The sequence below is a fragment of the Marmota marmota genome, unplaced genomic scaffold (genome assembly GCF_001458135.2).
Source record: "Marmota marmota marmota unplaced genomic scaffold, marMar, whole genome shotgun sequence".
Lineage (NCBI taxonomy): Eukaryota > Metazoa > Chordata > Mammalia > Rodentia > Sciuridae > Marmota > Marmota marmota.
Window position 1 is genome coordinate 2,752,695 of NW_026000137.1, and position 20,484 is coordinate 2,773,178.

The 20,484-nt window shown below is 37.5% G+C and overlaps 1 protein-coding gene across 7 annotated transcripts in view; it reads right to left on the reverse strand.

Annotated features, from left to right (window-relative positions):
* The window catches only part of Cdk14 (cyclin dependent kinase 14), a 614,076-nt gene that overhangs the window by 488,089 nt on the left and 105,503 nt on the right, over positions 1-20,484 (reverse strand). For 2 of the 7 annotated variants that reach the window (XM_048785430.1, XM_048785431.1), the window contains exon 1: positions 5,576-5,659. The exons of 2 other annotated variants lie outside the window; for them this stretch is intronic. In XM_048785430.1, coding sequence (XP_048641387.1) covers positions 5,576-5,644 — 69 coding nt within the window. In that variant the 5' untranslated portion in view covers positions 5,645-5,659. Of the gene's footprint in view, positions 1-1,734; positions 2,016-5,220; positions 5,495-5,575; positions 5,725-20,484 lie in introns of those variants that run through there. 3 more of the 7 variants (XM_048785433.1, XM_048785434.1, XM_048785435.1) reach the window with 3 other exon arrangements.

A 20,484-nucleotide genomic window follows, 5' to 3' on the forward strand; every position in this document is an offset into this window, starting at 1 on the left:
AATAAAAATTGTGTACTATCATCTTATTCTGAAATAGGTGGCTATATAAAAAAATACAATTTATGTCTCTTCACCTATAATAACCATATTTTTAATAAAATTTAAATGCATTTTAGTGCCTGGATAACAATTTAGTGACTAGTGTCAAAAGCGATGTTATAAAGTTTAAAAGTTTGAAATAAAGCTAGATATAAACCTGACCAAAGAATTCATGAAAATATAGGGCATCACTCAATATAGGATTGACTTTTGAAGCTCTTAACATTTTCAGAGAATCATATATGGGTCACTAACCACACAGAGCTTATGAAGAGAGACACAGGGAACAATGAGCCTTTGAAAAGAAAATGGAAGTATCTTTCAATGTAGCTCTAACAATTGGTCCATCTACTGTGAAGAGCTAAAATTTCAGCAATAATAAATTTGACAGAAATCCATTAATAATAAGGTCCTAACTGATTTCATGAAGACTGATTCTGTAAACCTTTCCTACAACTGAAAAAAGTCAATAGTGACTTCTAACTGAGATGTCCAAGGTGAATAGAGCAGAGCGGCTGGATGCACATATCCTGCTGCTTGTCTGCCACCTGAAACAAACCCCAGCGCTTCCAGAAGCATTTTACTGTCAACTTTGTGTTTTTAGCTAGATCTCATTTAGCTGAAGAAAAAGCTGGTGGAACAAACATGTTATCAACTGGGCAGAAAAGTCTATTGAATACACACCTTTCTAAAGCCTGCCAGATGATAAATAGAAACCTAGAGCATTCTGTTACAACCTCCTTTTATCCACTCAAACCAAAAACATTAAGAGACAATCACATGTGCTCTATAATCAAACAAACTGGGCAAGATATAATGCAGTTGATGAAAGAGATGTACATGAGCACTTCTAGATGAAATGACAATGATGGTGGTGGTAGCTAACTTTTGAGCTCTTATTATATAATGGTTACTGGGAAAACTGAGTTAAAAACTAGTTTCTCAATCTCTACAACAACCCCATGAGGGGTTTATAGCATTATCTCAACTTTATAGGTAATTAAATTGAAGCACACATGAATTAAGTAACCTGTGCAAGCCCACACAGAGAGCAAACACAGCAGATGAGATTTATTGCAGGACTCAGACTACAAAGCCCAAGCTTTTGACCACTGTGTTGGCTACTGAGACTTGTGTTCTGAGAGAAATAAATAAAGGAAGGACCTGACCTACGATACTTCTCTCCATTCTTGCTTACCTCTCCTGATGCAAAAGAAAAGCACTTTCAAAGCTGCACAAAATAACTTGTCTGTGGTTTAAGGTTTTCTGGGCTATCCTTCCATCCTCCCTGCAAATCTACCATCAAACTAAACATGCATTTGATTAATCTAATTCTGAATCAGCCTCATATCAAAAAGTCAGGTCATGACAGAAAACAGTAATACTCATTAGGAAAAAATGGGCTAATTGGAAAAGATAGGATGACTCAGTTATTAGGTATGGCAATGTTGAATTTTCCTCCTCTATGTTTGGCCACCTGGACTGGGAATTAAATGCATAGAGACACATGAACTCCTGACTGACCCAGCCTAGGAATTGTCAAATCAGTTGATAAGAAATAAATGGACAGCTTTGGGACCAGACCTTAGCTTTCAAAAAAGGATCATCTAGCAGATAAGCCATCTGGATTTAAGAAAAGCAGTATGCAGAAGAAATTTAAGATAGAGAAAACAATGTTGATGAAGGTCAGCTTACCTCATCCAATGAAAAACTGCTTAATGTGGCATCAAGCCTACACTCATTCTCTCTAATTCAGAGGATTTCTGGGGGTTTCTGGTTGAGCGTCCACTGAAAACAGGAGTGGGGAGTAAAAGACAGCCTGGAATGGATCTCAGGAGACTGAGCAGGGTTTCCATCAGTCTTTGCTATAGAGTTAAAATGAATAAGGGACTAGAAGTACAGTAAGTGAAATCTGAATGTTAATGATGGTAAAAACCACAGTCTACCTTCCCATTGAGGATTTCAGCAGACTGTTGCTATCCACAAAGAATGGGCAGGAAAATCTCAGCAGCCCAGTTATCATGCTCAATCACCAGAAGATATAAAGAATCTAAATACACTTCCCTCTACATTTCTATTCTTAATTCCTTGGCCCTTCCCCACAGGCTATTATTTTTAGTATCTCTAAATTATTTACTTAGCTATCCATATGTGAACTTAATTTAGTGACATCATGTAAGGGGAAAAAACACTTATCTTTCTTTTCCATATAAAAATCAACACATACTCTGAAAAGGAATGAAATTCTGACATGTGCTATAACATAAATAAATCCTGAAAACATGCTAAGTGAAATAAGCTGGACACCAAAGGCCAGATACCATATGATTCTATTTGATATAACACAAGGTTACAGAGTAGGCAGACTCACAGACACAGGAAGTAGGGGAAAGACTACCAGGGAACATGAGTAGGGGTGGAGAGAATAGTGAGTTATTTAATGGCTGCAGTTTCTGTTTGGGATGATGAAAAAGTCCTGGAAACAGATAGTGGCACTAATTGCAAAACAGTGAATGTACTTCACACACTGAGTTGTAAACTTAAAAATTGATAAGATACTAAATATTTTAGTATTTTTAATGGGATTTCTTTTTATATAGTTGTAGATGGACATCATGCCTTTATTTTATTTATTTATGGGGTGCTGAGGATCAAATCCAGTGCCTCACACATGCTAGGCAAGTGCTCTTGCACTAAGCTACAGCCAATTATAAAAATCAAAGCTTATAGTATCTCTTTCATGAGTACCAAAATAGAAACACATAAAACTTGCCACAGAGTTTCTCAATGAAATATTTTAAAAACAAATAGATTTTAAGTTCCTTGAGGACAGGTAATAATGCATCTGTTAAATTCATTATTATGATACACTAAATTCTCGGTGAATGTTTGTTTAATATATAAATGTTTAAAAGAAAATAGAGGCTGGGCTGGGGTTGTGGCTCAGTGGTAGACTGTTTAAGTAGCTTATGTGAGGCACTGGGTTCAATCCTCAGCACCACCTAAAAAATAAATAAATAAAATAAAGGCATTGTGTCCATCTATAACTAAAAGTATATATTTTTAAAAGTCCACAACTATAATTTAAAAAATAAAAAAGAAAGTAGAGGAAGAGTTCTCCTAAATAGGAAATATTTTAAAAGCATTAAATTTACTATCCATAAGAAAGTATTCTGGTGCATAGTTCAGGGAAAATGCCAATACTCTGTATCTAAGCTCTGTGTACTTTGTCTGTGGTTTCCTCAGAGCATGACTTACCATGTCTTACATACAGTAGGGAGTTAATAAATGTTGGCACAAAGAGGGGAAAATGTGATATAAAATCAGTGTCATATTACTACTCTATTATTCTGCTTTTTAAAAACTACTACTTTTTTAAATGTGTAATTCCTTCTGTCACAGGATGGAAAAAATAAACCTCACAGTTTACACAAAGTGAAGGTAAAAATATAAATAGCTAGAACATATAACTCTGAGAAAAAGAAACAGCAAACACAGGGCACATTGTCTTCTAAATAGAAAAGTTCTATCTTTTTTTTAAGAACAGCTTATAGTTCATCTTATTTTTTTAGAAAATAATAAATGATTTTTTTAAAAAAAAAAAAAAAGAAAGAAAGAAAATTTCAGGAGCTGGAGTTGTGGCTCAGTGGTAGAACGCTTGCCTGGCATGTGTCAGGCCCTGGGTTCGATCCTCAGCACTGCATATAAATAAATAAATAAATAAATAAATAAATAAATAAATAAATAAAAATAAGATAACAGATCCATAGACAACTAAAAAATATCTTTAGAAAATTTCAGCTCTTTGGAAGAAAATCCAAATATTCATTTTCAAAATTCAATGTCCAACCTTCACAGTAAATAGTTGAGTGATAACAGAAACACATTTAAGATTGCCTTCTCCAAAAATCATTTTTTTATTTATTGTGAATCATGTTATCAATATTTCCCTCAGCCTATCAAGTGATCTGGTATTTTCTTAAATTTACTTCTGACACAAAATTATACAGAACTGGCTGACAACCAACATGCAAGTTACTGATGATACTGAAAATATTCACATTTTATGTGAATTACTAAATTAAGGTATGTATACATAACAGACTATTTTAAAAGCAAGAAAAAAAAGAAAGAATATCAAATGCTAACATCCTTAATATTCACCATCTATACAGTAGATGAATCCACATAAACTCATCAGGACCATATAATATATTAATCTCACTCTGAACAACATTAAAACATGTCCTTCAACTTCGACCCCTTGCCCCTACCACTACCAAAAATTGTGTGTCAATTCACAAAGGAAACAGAAATTCAACCTCTGTAGATGTCAAGATTTACATCTCAATCTCATGATTTTTATCTTCTTATGAACAGGTAAACATCATTTTAGAGTAGCCCGTCTGTCTGCTGCCCTGGTTTTTTCGTGCATGCAGGGGCTCTCCATTAGCCTCCAAAATGCCAACAGTCCACTATAAGAGGCAGCACTTCAAGCAGAACTGCATGAAGGATTATCACTTCCGAGCATGAAAGCATACCACTACAGGTGTAATGATGCAAAATACTAGCACTCTGACCTCTGCTCAGTAGCACACACTTAAAGCAGGTGCATTTCTGTGCTCCAGGGAAAGAGGGGGTGGAATGAGCAAGAAATAAGACCCAGATCCCCAAAATTTTAGAGATATTTATCCCATTCAGATCCAGTCCAGCTAAATTCATGGACATCAGTTTACCAAAGAAAAAAAGTCGTCTTCTGTCCTTCACTCACTTGACTCAGAGGGCTTTTAGTCAAGCAAAGTCAGGTAAAACAATCTATAAGATTTCATTAAGCTATATCAAATAGGACTAGTTTCAGAAGAAATAGGACTCATCTATGGCAAAGAAGCAGTCCTTGAACCTTTTCCTCATCTTATCACTGCCACTGGTGTTTACAAACTACAAGCGATAGCCTCAGGAGCCTCCGGAGACTCTCATGAGTAACCTCCTGTCGAATGCCTAATTTAAATACCCCTTTATCAATCTGGTGATGGTTTTGGCAGTTAAATAGAAGGGAGTGAGTAAAATGACATGCATAAAATGAATCCTTTTCAAGTTGTAAATGAGTGAGTCAGGATTCAGACTTGCCGAGATGCTCCAAATTAAAACCCTTGCTATCATTTTAAGCATGCTCCGTCTTACCGTTTTGCTGTTGTCTGTCTCAAGCTTGATTCACCTGGAACTCTTTAACATGTCTCTAGCAATATGTTTGCACCAGGCCAGCCTTATACAGCAACTGAATTCACATCTTTCTGCACTAGCAAGCTGAAATGGTACGGCCGTACTACAACCAAGACAGGGGGAAGCATAAGCACAGGAAAAAAAAAAAAAAAAAACAGAAATCACCCAAGAGAAGCTAATCTCAGTGAAATAACACCAATAATGGTTTCTGAAGAGGACAAAGGACATGCTAACTTTCAGTATCAATAGCCTTAACAGTTCAATTTTTTTCCCCAAAAAAATCTAATTTTTTTTCATCCAAACACGATGGACTTGCCTGTGGAGTTCCCAGGAAGGCAGAGTAACCGGGCTCTGCAGCAGCATTGCAGCCAAAGTAACCGTGCATATGCTGTCCAGGCAATTCACAACACCGGCTCTTCAGAAAGATATTGATTTGCAATGCAGGGCTGCTTCAAAAGAATACAGAATGGGAGCCAAACAGCTAATGGTGATTGCATAGGAGGAAAAACATTTAATCAAGGGGATGCACCTCATCATGCTCAATTCAATTTTTTAAAAGCACTGGAGAAAGCCAATAAGTGTCCTGAGTGACAACCCCATTAAACAATAATCTGAGGTCCTACAGAAGCCAAGTTTAGGTTACCATTATTAATGCTGCAAAAGCTGAGAAAAATGGTTTAATGTGTCTATGTGCATACATTTGTCATATGTAAATGGGACATAATGAGAACTCTAAAATAACCATGCACCAAATACATAAGGTTAAAAAAAAAAAATGCACAGGTGTAACATTTAAAGAACCAAAGTGACAAAATGCATAGTTATGAGCCTTCAGAATTTTTGATGGGTATAGAGCTCATACCACTCACAAATATAAAATACCAACACAACCAAATCTCACAATTCTTAGGCAAATTGTGCCAAGTCATGCCACAAGGTGCTGGGTGGCACAGGAAGGATGCCAAACTACCACTCTTTTAGCGACCCCTACAGGGGAGTGATTGATCTACAGTTATCCTGTTTAAAGGATTCCCTGTCCTGGGAAACAACTAGAGAATTTGTACCTTAGATTAAGACACAACAGTGTAACTGACAAATACCCTAAGTAAGAAATTAAAAAGTGAGGCATAAAAATCTGACCTCATACATTTTCACTTATTTAAGAAATTAAGGTACAAGAGGAGGTAACTACTCTGTCAATAATGAGTAGTCGATATTCCCATAACTCAGGGGACTTGGGTACACACGGAAGATCAGAAAGCTGGGGAAAAGCGCTTTCCCTTCACATCCTAATTGGTTTAAATGAGTCATCTCCCTTTGCCCATAACTCAGAAGCCATCTTCACCATCATCACTTTGAATGATGACACTCAACTTTATTTTTCCTGCATCACACAAGTTCATTCAAAATCTGACAAAAAGTTCTTCTTAGAATGTAAATGTTATGTTTCTTTCTTTACCAAAGCCCAGGGGAAAAAGCTATCTCTTTAATATCTGAATACTATTGAAACTATTAAAACTATTTTTCCAAACATCATTTCTTCAGAGTGGACTCTTCCCTCCAGCCCACAAAGGCTTTTTCAGAACCACCAGAATTTCTTATTTGAATCATTTAGGATTTAATCATATGCTGCTACCTAAAAATCTCTCACAGTATTGGAATTTTCCCTATTTAAGCCCCTATAGGGACAAACCATATCAACTGCTTTTTGTTTTGTTGTTTTGTTTTTTGTTCCCCCCACAGCTCATAACACAAGGCTGGGCATCTGGCAAATAAATATTTAAAATAATCGATGAATTTCCCAACTTTGTATTATAGGGCTAGAATATGCATTTTGTACTTTGGCAATTTCCCCTCCCCAATCATTCAATGTTTCCTATAAAAATACCTGTATTAGAAATGCTTCCTAAGTCACTCATTGTAAGTAATTCCCATGTCTTTTTTTCTACCAAATTGGCTGATCAGGACACATGAAGTGTTCCCACATTTACTTAAGCTATCCTATATAAAAACCAACAGGATGAGCAAAACAAAATTTCCCCTTTATTCTTTATTTTAGTCCTTCAACAAACACATATGGAGGTGCCCAGCAGTGTTAGCAGATGTGTTCTCTGCAAAGAACTCAATGATGGGTGGGAAAAAAAACAAGTGATTATAATACACTGAAGGAAGTGTTTTGAGAACACTGGATTGGGTACAAATAACCTCTGACGGGCCTGGAGTTGGCTCAGTGGTAGAGCGCAAGACTTGCGCATGTGAGGCACTGGGTTCAATCCTCAGTACCACATAAAAATTAAAAAAAGGTATTGTGTCCATCTACAACTAAAAAAAAAAAAATTAAAACACACACACACACATACACACACACACACAAGCAAATAACCTCTGATGGGTGGCTCAAAAGAGACTTAATGAAGAAGGAAAGCTGAGTCTTCTAGACTCTGCCCAGGAGGGGAAGGGTATTCAGGAACAGCCCTGGCAAAAAGCTTCTATGAAACTGGAAGATGCTTGAGGAAATGACAAAGTAGTGCACAGCATGCTGGCAGCTGTGGCACCTGAAGGAAAGGTGCTTCAATGCCCTGCCATAGAGTGGCCCATAAGCCATGCTAAGTTAGGGGCTGGAGCTGGGGCTTAGTGACAGAACACTTACCTACCATGTGTGAGGCACTGGGTTCGATTCTCAGTACCACATAAAAATAAATAAATAAAATAAAGGTATGCTATCCACCTACAACTATTAAACAAAAAAAAAAAAGTAGAAGCTTTATCCAATAGGAAATTTTCACTTGCTCCAAAAAGAGGGCCCTAAAGGACTACAGGCAAAAGAGGGGCTGGATGGAATTTTTCATTTTACAATAGGAAAATGACATAGAAACTGGATTTGGAAAGGGAACGGTGGAAGGCCACTTGGGAAACTAAGACAAGACCCTGAACTAAAGCAATGAAATGGAAAGTCAATGAAGGCGATAAGTTGCTTAATGAGTGACTGGACATGAGGTCTAATGGTAAGGGAAAATCCAAGCACAACTCTGAATCTCTAGTATAACTAAGTGCAAGGTTGGATTATAAACTACAAGAGTGGATAGAGGAAGAACAGCAGCTTGAGAAGGAAAGGAAACTCATGAATTCAATATTTTACACTGAGTTTTAGACATCTCTGGCAAAATCAAGTGAATGTGTTGAGTAGGCAGCTGCATAAAATTCTGGAGCAAAGGAACAAGATCAAAAGTTTATGTGCCTTAAGGTTGGGAATTCCTAGAAACACAGCTTAGTCGGATTCTCATTCACCTAATATTTTAAGGACATGCTCTCAATGGAAAGGAATGAGGACATGAAACAAGGAGGGGAAAATCATGGAAGAAATGTGGCTCAGATAAAATGCCTGCACTCGATGTGGGTCCCACTTGAAGCAAGAGAAATAGCTTTTGTACCCCTGGCCCAGTCAGCTATTGATTGGGGCCTGAAGAGCAAGGCTTCCACAAAGCTAGGGACACACTGACCCAGATGTGAGCAGGGTGCCTACAGCACCCGCCAAACTATGCTTCAGTCACAGCGGACAACTGTTCTTTCCCTCAAAGCTTATCCCTGCCTCAGGCATCTTTATCTTTGCTGTTTGCTCTGCCTAGATAATCCCTTGGCTGACTCCTCATTGCTCAGCTGAATCTCAGGACTCTCCTCCTCAGAGTCCCTCCAATTGGCTTCTCTCCCTGGTTGCTCTTCCTCAAAAATCACTCTGAAATGCTTGTTCACTAATTTGCTTTGTTCATTTGCTCTCTTCATCCTCCTTTAGGATGAGAGCTGCTCAAGGGCATGGGCTCCTATGCTGGTCCTCCTGTGTTCCCTGATCACCTAGAATAGCACCCAATGCTCGTTGCATAAATAAATAGGAAAACTCGCTGGTGACAATATTCAAACAAATTCTGTGGATGTGTGTGGAGTGGAAATGGATGTAGAGTTTGAGAAATGAGTAAGAAGAAAAGGCTGTGTCAATAAATGACAATTTTATAGTTGGCCACAAAGTAGAAGTAAAGATAGGGGCTAGAGGACAAAGCTGCGCAAAATTTATCATTATGTTCATCCATGAAGAATAACTTCATTAGGGGACACTGACATGTATCTGAAATTATACCACAGAAGAACAACAGAGGTTAAAAACAAGTTTCAATTTTCAAAGAGAATAGACATAAAATCTTCTTCTTCAAAAAAAAAAACAAGCATCTTATTGGATAAATGAGTACAAGGTAAATAAAAACTGATCCCTGGAAATGCCTGCCTTCACATGAAAGTTTTTTAAATTCTAAAACATATTATGTACATCTATGACATTTTAAGTAGATTATAAAAAGAGCAATCTTCAGATTACCTCAACTGACAATGGGGTCGATTGTGAACATCAGCCACAGCCTTCAGGGTAACAAGCAGTCGCAGGGCTGCCTGGCCTCCCGCTCAATCACCTGACACCTTCCCCGCTTTCCCTGCTGCTTTGTTTTCATGTTCCTTTCTCTCTCACCTTCAGGCTTTTCTGTGGCCCTAAATATGTCTCCTTCTCAACATCATCAGCTTCTCTCAATCTTGCCACAAGCTTTTTCAAGGATCCATCCTCGTATGGGGCACACTTAAGAGTGCAGGATTAGAGGACGGGTTTGAGTCTCTAGGTGGGTTGGGAGCAGAGTTGGAAGCTCTCTCCTCTCCTCTCCACAGGCTCTGGGGTACTTCTTGGCTATTCAGACCCTTTATTTCACGCCAACCTACCCAGCACCATCTCCGACTCTGCCAGATATCTGAGCCTCACCTAAGTAGGCTCATAGAACAGATGGAGCATTAAAAATTGGGAAGAAAAAAGTTGATTGAAGAAATGGATATAGAAACACTTTTTTGTTCAGAATTAAACAAGGAAAAATAAACACTAGGAAAACTTTTTCAAGATGAGGAGAAGCAGAGAAAAGAGCTTGCTTTGTACATATGAACAAGTCACCCACTTACATTTTTTTAAGTGTGAGAGGAAAACATTGTAATTGTTTTGAAAAGTGATAAAGAAAAGATAAAATTTTTTCCCAAAATAAATTGGTTTTCAAATCCCTTATAAGCCATGTCTTTTTTTTTTTTTTTAGGTCAATGACAAGGTTTGTTTTTTTTGTTCATGTACCTGTAACATTTTTTTGTAGTTATAGATGGACAACATGCCTTTATTTTAATTTATTTTTGTATGCGGTGCTAAGGATGAAACCCAGTGCCTGACACACGCTAGGCAAGTGCTCTGCTACTGAGCCACAGTCCCAGTCCCCATGTCTTTCTTTCATAAGCATTTATAATTAAATGTTCATGTCACTGACCGATTTTAAGATGTTCACATATCTTTAGTAACCTAAACCTTAACTTTCTAGTAAACCCAGACAATTTCATGACTTAATTCTTATACACCGATGCCATTCAGTATACTTAAACACCAATATATCTAGAGAAATATTTACTTAAAATACTTTCTCGAAACAAAAAAATTCTGGAGTTTAAGTTGAATATTTAAAAGGTGTTTCTTAACTACAATACCCAAACAACCATTTATAAATCATCACTCATCGCATTTCATAGTATTTTCAGGATTTTCTTCTTAATATTATACAACTTTGAGTGGTTTCTTGATTCTCAAGGGGAAAAATGGAACCAATTTTATCAATAAATACAAGAGATTCTATTGCAATCTAATAATCTTCTTCCTGAAAAAACTTTGCACTCTTCACTGTTAAATTGCACCCCAAGAACAAGAGGGAAAAATAAGATAATAGATAGTGTTCTCAAAACCCATGCATCCAAAACATTAATAAAAAGAATTCTAACAAATTCACACATGCCATGTCTTTTTTCCCCTTAATTTTAAAAATTTATCAACTATGTAACCTTTTTATTTTATACTAATTGACAATTTATAATTGTATGTATTTATGGGGAACAATGTGATGTTGTGATTTGTGACAACAATGTGGAATGATTATACAAGCTAATTAGCATATTCATCACCTCAGTTATTTTTTGTGATGAGAACATTTGAAATTTACTCTTAGCATTTTTGAAATGTATAATACATGATTATTAACAGTATTCACCATGCTGTGCAAAAGACCTACAAAAAGAAAGAAAACCTGATTCCTCCTGAGACTTTGTACCCTTTGGCCATTATCACCCATTCCCTCCTTGTCCAGCTCTATACGCACCATTTTACTCTCTGCTTTTTTGAGTTCAACTGTTTAGATTCCACAAGTGAGTGAGAATATGTGGTATCTCTCTGTGCCTGCTTATTTCACTTAGCATAATGCCCTCCAGTTCCATCCATGTTGTTGCATTCCACCTCTTTTTGGAGGCAGAATACTATTCCACTGTGTAAGAACACATTTTCTTTTTCCACTTACGTTCACTACATAACTTGGCTATTGTTAATACTACTGCAAGAACAAGAGAATGCAGACATCTCTTTAACAAACTGGTTTCAAACTCTTCTGGGTACATACCCAGAAGAGGGATTGCCAAATCTATATTATCAGCTCTGTATTCCCTACAGTGCTGATACAGGTCTTATATATGACAGATGCTCCATAAATGTTTCTTGGCTACAGACAAATCCTTCACTGGTCACTGTGATCTGCAAAAATATGTCTAGGTGAAAAAAATTCAGTCATGAATTTCATCTAGGTTGAAAATTAAAAGTCCAAAGACAGAGCTACTACAGAGGGACTTAAAACTGTTGCACTTAACAAGAAGCAACATGGCAGGTTAGAATCATGGCTCTAATTACACAAGCAGGTCGATGCAGACTATAATAATGAAAAAGAAGGCCTTATTTTTGCCTGGCTTTCAAAAATTTCATGTCACTACACAGTTATGCTTCCACCCAAGATTTCAGCAAGAAGAATTTTCTTCTTCCTTTATGGTGTGTCTTCAACTGTCCTGGGTAACAATCTGTCTGTATCTCAGTCATTACTTCCCCCTTGGTTAAATTCTAATCCTTGTCACATAAAACGTGTGTGTTTGCATTAAATCATTGATTTTCTACATATCTACCATATATATTGTTTCCACATACCCATAAATGCATGTTTATATATTTACTTTTTATTCAAATTATATATATATATATATATATATAAAATGTGAGGGCATTTTTTTTTCTATTTAAGACCTAGCAGCACACAACTGGAGGCATTTTAATGTGATGCCATACCACAACTATGTATAAAGAGGACTCAGATGTAGGACTGATTTTATTATGACCACATTCACTAAAGAACAGTATCCGAAAGTTCAAAATGTTTAGAACTACTATAATTTGAGAAATGACAGTTAAATCATAAGACTTCAGTGGCAGACACAAAATCCTCAGGTAGCAGCAAAAAGAAAAGAAAAAGGTACTGAGAAAAGATATGTGGATTTTTCTCTCATGCTAGGATTATGATGCTTGTGAAGACTGAGGTTGCAAATCCACGACCATTAAAAAGCTCCTTTAGGGGCTAGGGTGGTGGCTCAGTGGTAGTTTGCTCACCTAGCATATGTGAGGCACTGGGTTCAATTCTCAGCACCTCATATAAATAAATGAATAAAATAAAGGTCCATCAATGTCTAAAAATATTATTATTAAAAAAAAAAAGAAAGCTCCTTAAGGAACTAAGTCTCATTCTTTGAAAACTTGCCTCAGTTGCTGAAACCTGCAGCCAGATCAACCATGGTCTCCACTGCAGTGTGCTACCTGGGTGTTGGTACAATCCATGGGGATCACGAGGGCCACAATGACAGATTACAGGGACAAGCTGAGCAAAAGCTGAAGGCTCTTGAGTCTATTTACCCTGATTCCTTCACAGGCAGGAGTGTCTCAGCTACCCCTGTGAGCCTCTAGTCCTGTTCAGGTTCTCTCACCAGCAGGACAACCATGCTGAGAGGATGTCAAGGGGATGAGTGAAGAGGGGTTTGAGAGTGTCATTCCCTAGCTTGACTGCACAGTGATCTAACCCTCCTAACAACTAGTCTTCCAAAATTACAAATGGATCTCCTGATACCACATTCTCCTTCAGTAGTGCTTCACTTGACAAGGTACTGCTAAATATTATCAGAAAATCCACCCAGCTCACCATTACCATGACATCTGAGGCTGGAGAAAATGATGAAACTATTCGGATTATCCTCAAGTTTACATATGATGAAAAATATCAAGATGAAGCTCCTCTCTATGAAATATTCTCCAGGAAAAGCTAGAAGAAATGACGTTTCTCAGACGTTTTAACATTATTAACATTGCCGATTGAAGAAAATTTTGGTATGGCGATGATCTTTGGTAACAGCTGTGCAAGAGAAATTAAATGAGGGGCTGAGGCTGTGGCCCACTGGTAGAGTGCTTGCCTGGCCCGTGTTAGGCCCTGGGTTCGATCCTCAACACCGCATAAAAATAAATAAAACAAAGGTATTGTGTCCATTTACAACTTTAAAAAAAAAAGAATGAAAGGACATTAAAAAAAAAGGAAAATTAAATGAAACAGGTCAGATGAGAACTGATGAGAGGAAGAAAAGAAACAGAGAAGCCAAAGAAGCAGAAAAGCAATTATTCCATGGCAATCCTGCTACAATAGAGAATTTCTTAAGTTGGAAGGCCAAGTTTGATGTAGAACTCTTGGAAATTAAAAAGAAACAGATGAAAAGAGAAGACCACCAGGAAAAAATTAAGTAAGTGGGAAACAGCTATTTGAAACAGATCATTGACACATCTGATAACCAGTTCTTGGAGGATGCTGGAAACAGTGTGGAGGTAGATGGGTCTTTGTTCCAGGAAATGAATGACTTGGAGGTGGCGGATGATGAGGATGATCCAGACCACAATCCTGCTGTCCCAGGGAGGGACTTGGCAGACTAATGGGCTATCCCCATCTGTGGAGAGGCTTGACTGCCACAGCATCTGTGGCTATGCTGAGAGGTTTTGATTCTTCTTTTTTTTATTTTTTCCCTAAAAAAAAAATAATTTTTAGGAGAATATTTTTCTAATCACATTCATCATTGAACTTAACAAACTGACCTTAAAATAAAAGAAAAACTTGCCTAAGTTTCTGAAGTAATTATAAAAGGGGGGGGCAGCAACTAAACTATTTTCTTTGTAACTCAGCTTTACTACTTTTAGAACTTTATCCCAGGTTTCTAAAATATCACTTAGTTAGAATATTAGGAAAATTCCAAAGGAATAAAATCTGTTTAAAAGCAAGTCATACAGAAATAATTTTTATTACATCTGACATTTTAAATCTTGAAAAATTATGCCACTGATCTAGTATTCACTTTAAAAAATTAAAATTAAAAAAATTTCTCATTAAAAAATTTGACCCCTTTGCCTCACTTTGTATACCTAACAAATAAAGTAGGAAGCAGGACAATGGGCGAGTACTGGTAACAATATTGTTTATTCAACAATAAAACTTAGGGTAATGAAAGGATAACCATCCAAAGAAAATCACCACAGAAATTAAAATATGTGCCTCTATGTAATGTAATTGACTTTCCTGTGGCCAATATTTTAGTATTTGCCCTTTCAAGTTAATTCTGGTTAGTTCCTTCTAAAACCATTGTGTACATCCTCAAAGAACAGAAGACAAACCAGAGTAGGCCTCTAGCTGAGGAAGTTGCATCATACATTTATTTAACCAATCCAGATTCACTGGTATAAAAGAGAATCCTATTCACTACAAAAATTTGTGCCTAACAGGGAATCTGAAATGCTTCAACATATCTAGAATCCTTTCTTATCCAGTACAATAATAAAAACAGTAGCATTCAAATGTTGGTTTAATCCTTTTTGTCATTCCTCAGTGGATACTAAGATAGAATGTATTCCTAATTCCAAAAAGAAGTGGAATGGATTATTTAGCCAACATTTCTTTTCTTTTCTTCTAGAGGATGGCTCCTCCCTCTGCACCATCCACTGAAGTCTAGGAGGGCCTTCACCCTATCCAGGACCAGACAAGGGATCCAACTTGGGCCAAGGGAAACTTCCCTAGAATGTTCCCAACAGGATTCAATTGTACCCCATCCCTTCATCTTTGATGCTGATAAAGCAAGAAGGTCAGCTTAGAAGCAGCCAGTTTCAGTGTCGCTGGCCACGTAGAGGAAGGGCTCAGCTGCAATCCTGAAGCCATGGAGAAGTTAGAGTGGAGATGAGGGAAGGACAAACAGCATGGATACCATGGAAGCCCTGGTCCTGAGCTCCTTACACTGACAGCTGCCTGGCTTTGTAACATAAGGTTGTCTAGCCATGTTTCTGTTCTGCCACTCTTATCCACCACCCCCACCACCACCAAAATCTCAGGGTTTTTTCCTTTAGACACTTCAAGTTGATTTTTACTTCCTTATAACCAAGGATGCTAGTACAAATGGGAATACATGCACAAAAAGGGTGTGAAGCTACCATGAAGCAGTAATGTCAGAGCGAGAGCTAAATAATTTAATAGACATTACTTTAAACTCTTAAGAAAGGGATACATAAAGTTGATGTTGATTTACACCATAATATGAAAGGGTTTAATAGCAGCCAAAGGATTTTACAAGACTATTTCACATACCCAACTATATATGATAATAATTTGTAAATCTGCACTAAATTGAATATCCTATATATTAAAATTTTGTTATTTATCTTCTAATTGATAAGAAAAACAATGGCATATTAGCTATTAATCAGCTATCTGCTCCTATAGAAAGCCTGAGTGCTTTGACCAGTTGAGTGGAACCAGCCATCCAAGTTGCTGTGGTAGCTCATACTACAATTTTAGATATAATACCTAACACGAAACAAACTGACCTGCCTTGAAGGTGCCATCTATAAATTGTTGGTGAATATCAACATGGATAAGTAGCTAAGAAATATCACAGAAACTATGAAAGTAAAACCAGTTTATTGCACCAATCCTGGCCTTTTAATAAAGGCTTCTGGCCAGGAAGGAAAGAAGGTTATTAAAAATTAAAGAAGTAATAGCAAGGGGATTTTGGAAAAAGCCACAAAAGTATGCTAGGGACTTGTGGAGTATGTAAAGAAAGTGCTGAGGAGACATCATAAACTCTGCTTTCTGTTTTTCACTCCTAAATGATTTCTTTCTGTGTTCTATTCATTTACCAGCCATTTTCTGAGCTTTGTATTAGGCACTATAGGGGGTATAAAGATGAATGAGACACAACTGCAGCTCTTACTGATACTTATACAAATAAACATAATGAGGAAATTATTCTCATAGAAAAGGTAACAGAAACTACCAGGAGAGTTCAGACTGAGGGAGGCCTCCAAATGACAGATCAAACCAAATTTCAGAGTTTTTCACATTAGGTAATCAAATTCTCCATAGGAGAGTCACAAAGTACTCACAAGGTAAAATGCTAGAGATGGGGGAGGGCACTGTATAGCCAAAGACTAAAAATGATCACTCATAGCACAAAAGTTGTTATCTATATCTGGATATAATTTGATAATTTAACAAAGGGCCTTTGTGATTTTACAGGAGCTTGGCCCAGAAGAGTGAAACAAGTTCCGTAACTCCAACCTTCATGAACAATGGCTCTTTTCTCCCCTCTGGTGGAAGATCTTTTGGATGGATTCCAGGGCCTCCAAGTACACTGCCTGCCCATATGGTTCAAAGATGTGTTTAATCCTAATTGTCCTGGATGCAGACAACCAAACTTTCCTCCAAAATTCCTTAAGGAAAATTTAGCTTTGGGAATTGTTGCAACAGCTGGTCCTAAGGAACTTGGAAAGCATCTTTACCTCTCTATTCTTCTCCCCAGCACCGATTCTTATTTAGAAAAATCAAGGTTTTACTTGTTACAATACAAAAGCTAAGTCAGTTGCTAAGTCAGTTGACTTCATTTTATCAATCCTCCCCTAAAGCACCTGGTTGCCTCATTAGTCTTTGTTTCTCCTAGTCATTCAAAGAAGATTCAGCTCATATAAAACACAAAGCTGTTTCCTGACTGACCCCATCAAGTCCCTCCCATGGGCAAACACTAACCCTAGTACAGTAAGGACAGCTAACTTCCAGGAACTACAGCACAGTGTGGGTCCACATTGGTTCAGGTATTTCCCATCACACTCACCAAGGTCATTTAATTTAGAATTCTAAGGCACAAAACAGGCTTGATCAGAAGAAAAGAGACAAAATCAGAGATAAAACCAATAAACAGATGCACTGGAGCACTAGCTTCAACATAAAGTCAGAGACAGAACAGCTAGATGGATAACATGAGTTCAATAGAACAAACGTGGGTTCTTAATCCAGGCCTTGGGCAAGATACCTTACTGATGGGAATAATAATAATGGTGCCTATACTTAAAAAGAATGTGGTTGTGAGGTGTTCCAACAGCCTAGAACAATGCTCAGTAAAGCAAGAGTGTTAGCATAATGCACACTGAGGAGTGACAGGCACTAAAGCTTCAGGCACCACAGATGCCCTGATTCCTGTGGCTGGTACTTCTGTATGAGGTCTGGAACTGGTTTTGGTTCTCTAGGTTCAGATCAACCTGAGCACTTCCTTCTACATCAGCCATAGGCTGCCAAGCCCATTTCCAGCCCCTCCTTAATTTCATCAATTCATATTGATTCTTCTCCAGTATCTGTGTTTCTATGCCATTACACCTTGGTTTGGCACCATTCCATGAAATTTAAACAACTTTTTAAGAGCTATAGGGATACCCCTCAGGCTTTCTTGATATTTCATTTGGCTAAAGGGGAGAAGGGCTATTTGTTGTTCAATATTAAGTTTTATGTTTCTCCTTTTCTCTCTCTTCCTCCTCCTCCTCTGCAGCGGCCACCAATGATGCTGCTGCTACACCTACTCCTACTCCTACTCCCTTCTTTTCTTCTTCTCCTCCTCTCTCTCTCCTTCCTCCTTTTTCTTAGTATTATATTTCCCACTGTAACTACAAAGCTATAGTTTAAGAACAACTAAAAACTAAAAACCCATAGTTGCATAATGAAACTGTAAAAATAAGGTTTATTGAACAGATTAGAAAGATGACAAGAGACTTTACAGCCATCAAAACACACAAGGGAAATTTACTGAGTAATAAATGCTAGGAAACGTGAAACTTATATTTACCCACAGGACAATCAGCTACATATATATAATTGACTGCCAGTTCAAACTTTGAATAAGAAAAGATTTTTTTAAAAAAAGAACTTATCAAGAATCAATTTCATCAATATCAACCAAATAATTTTTCAAATAAACAGTTCTAAATTGGCAGGCACACATTTCCCAAAAAATTGGGAGTGTTTTAAGCTAATTGATGCCAATCAGAAAGAAGGACTCTGTCTTCGGAGAGAGTACTAAACAAAATGTTCTATCTGATAAAAGAAGGAATAAAATTATGAGACATCAGCTTTGAATACATACACAAATAACTGGCTTTCTTATTAAAAGCTGGTGAATCATCCATGATGCATAGATCTATGCAGAAGCAGAATCTACCCACGTGTTAATCCTCAATCACAAAACCCACAACTGTTCTGCCTGTCCTCTCATGTACAAAAGCATTTTACCTCTATGTGTAAGTAGCATAGGGTACTACAACTGAGACACTGTATTTTAATAGCAGTAAGAAAATTTATAGGTAGAATTCATTATTGTACTATAATTTAATTAGCTTGAAATTAAAATGAGAATATAAACTCCAGTGAAAAGTAATTATTGGTAGAGCACTGTATAGAAGCATAAGTCCTTTTCTCAAAGACATTCCCCCTACTCTGAAAATGTAAGCTCTAATTACGTGGGCAACTAATTTTAGCTGAAATTAACCTTATTTATCAAATCAAACATTAAGTAGCACGTGTCAGCTAATTCTCCAGAATTTAACTACTTTTTTTAAACAATTGGCATGCCCATGAAATAAATGTTTTTAAGTAGGAATAATTATTTGAAAAAGTGATTGATTCTTTTAACCCTATTTAGATATTTTTAAAGAATCAGAATACCATAACTTTCACCAACTTTTCTACAGACATAGAAGTGTTCTCTGAAATTTTCAATTTGAAATTACATCTAGGTTTATAGGAAATCTCATATAGGGCTGCTCAGCCCCACATCAGTTCAAAACCAGCATCTAACATGCAAAACTGTTAAAGAAGAAAGCACGCTAAGATCTGACGCCTTATCAAAAGACTCTAGGCACCACAGAAAATAGAACAGCTCTATCTCTTTCAATGACAATTTTCCCATGTGTACAGGGACTGTAAATATTAGAGTTAAAGAGTTTCATCAGATATGGTGTGTCATTCCTCACAAACTTAAATCTCCCTTGGTCCCTCAACCCCTCCCAGCTATAGCTCCACTTCTCTTGTGATTTTCAAAATTGCTCAAAAGGATAAGCTGATCACAACTTCCTCTCCTTTCATTCACTCTTCAACCCACTGTAAACAGGTTCCTATTGCTCTAGACACTAAGTGTTAGCAACAGATTCCACAGGGCCAATTCCAGTGGGCAATTCCCAAACCTTACCTGAACCTCTCAGCAGCATCTGACACAACTGATCAGCATTTCCTTCCTCAAACTCTTTCTTCACTGGAGCTCCAAACACCATACACCCCTAGTTACCCTCCTGCTTCACTGTTCACTGGCTCAGCCTCCTCAGGATCCTTTACTGGACCTTCCTCCTCTTTCCAGCCTCTTAAAACTGGCATGTCTCAGGACTAGGGCCTTGGACCTCTTTTCCTCTCTGTCTACACTCCCTTCAAAAGTGATCTGATCCCATTTCACTGCTGAAATACCATCAATATACGAAAGGTTCACCATTTTTATATCTCTAGGCCCAACCTTTCCTTTATCTTCAGACTTATACTACTGATACAACAACTTTTAGATACTGTTAGTCGGTTTTCCATCCTGTGACAAATATGTCAGATAATCAACTTTTAGGAGAAAGGCTTTATGTTGGCTCACAGATTCAGAGGTTTCAGTACACAGTCTTTTGGCCCTGTTGTTTGGGCCTGTGGAAGCACAGTACATAAGAGCAGGGAGCACATAGCGGAGGAGGCTGTTTACATCAAGGCAGTTGGGAAGCAAAGAGAAAGATAGAGGCAGGTGCCGGGGTCTGAATACCATTTTGAGGGCATTTCCCCAAAGATCTAACTTCCACTAGACCCCAGCTCCTACAGGTACCACCACTTCCCAATAGCACCACAAACTGGCCACCAGGCCTGTAGTATATGAGCCTTTGGG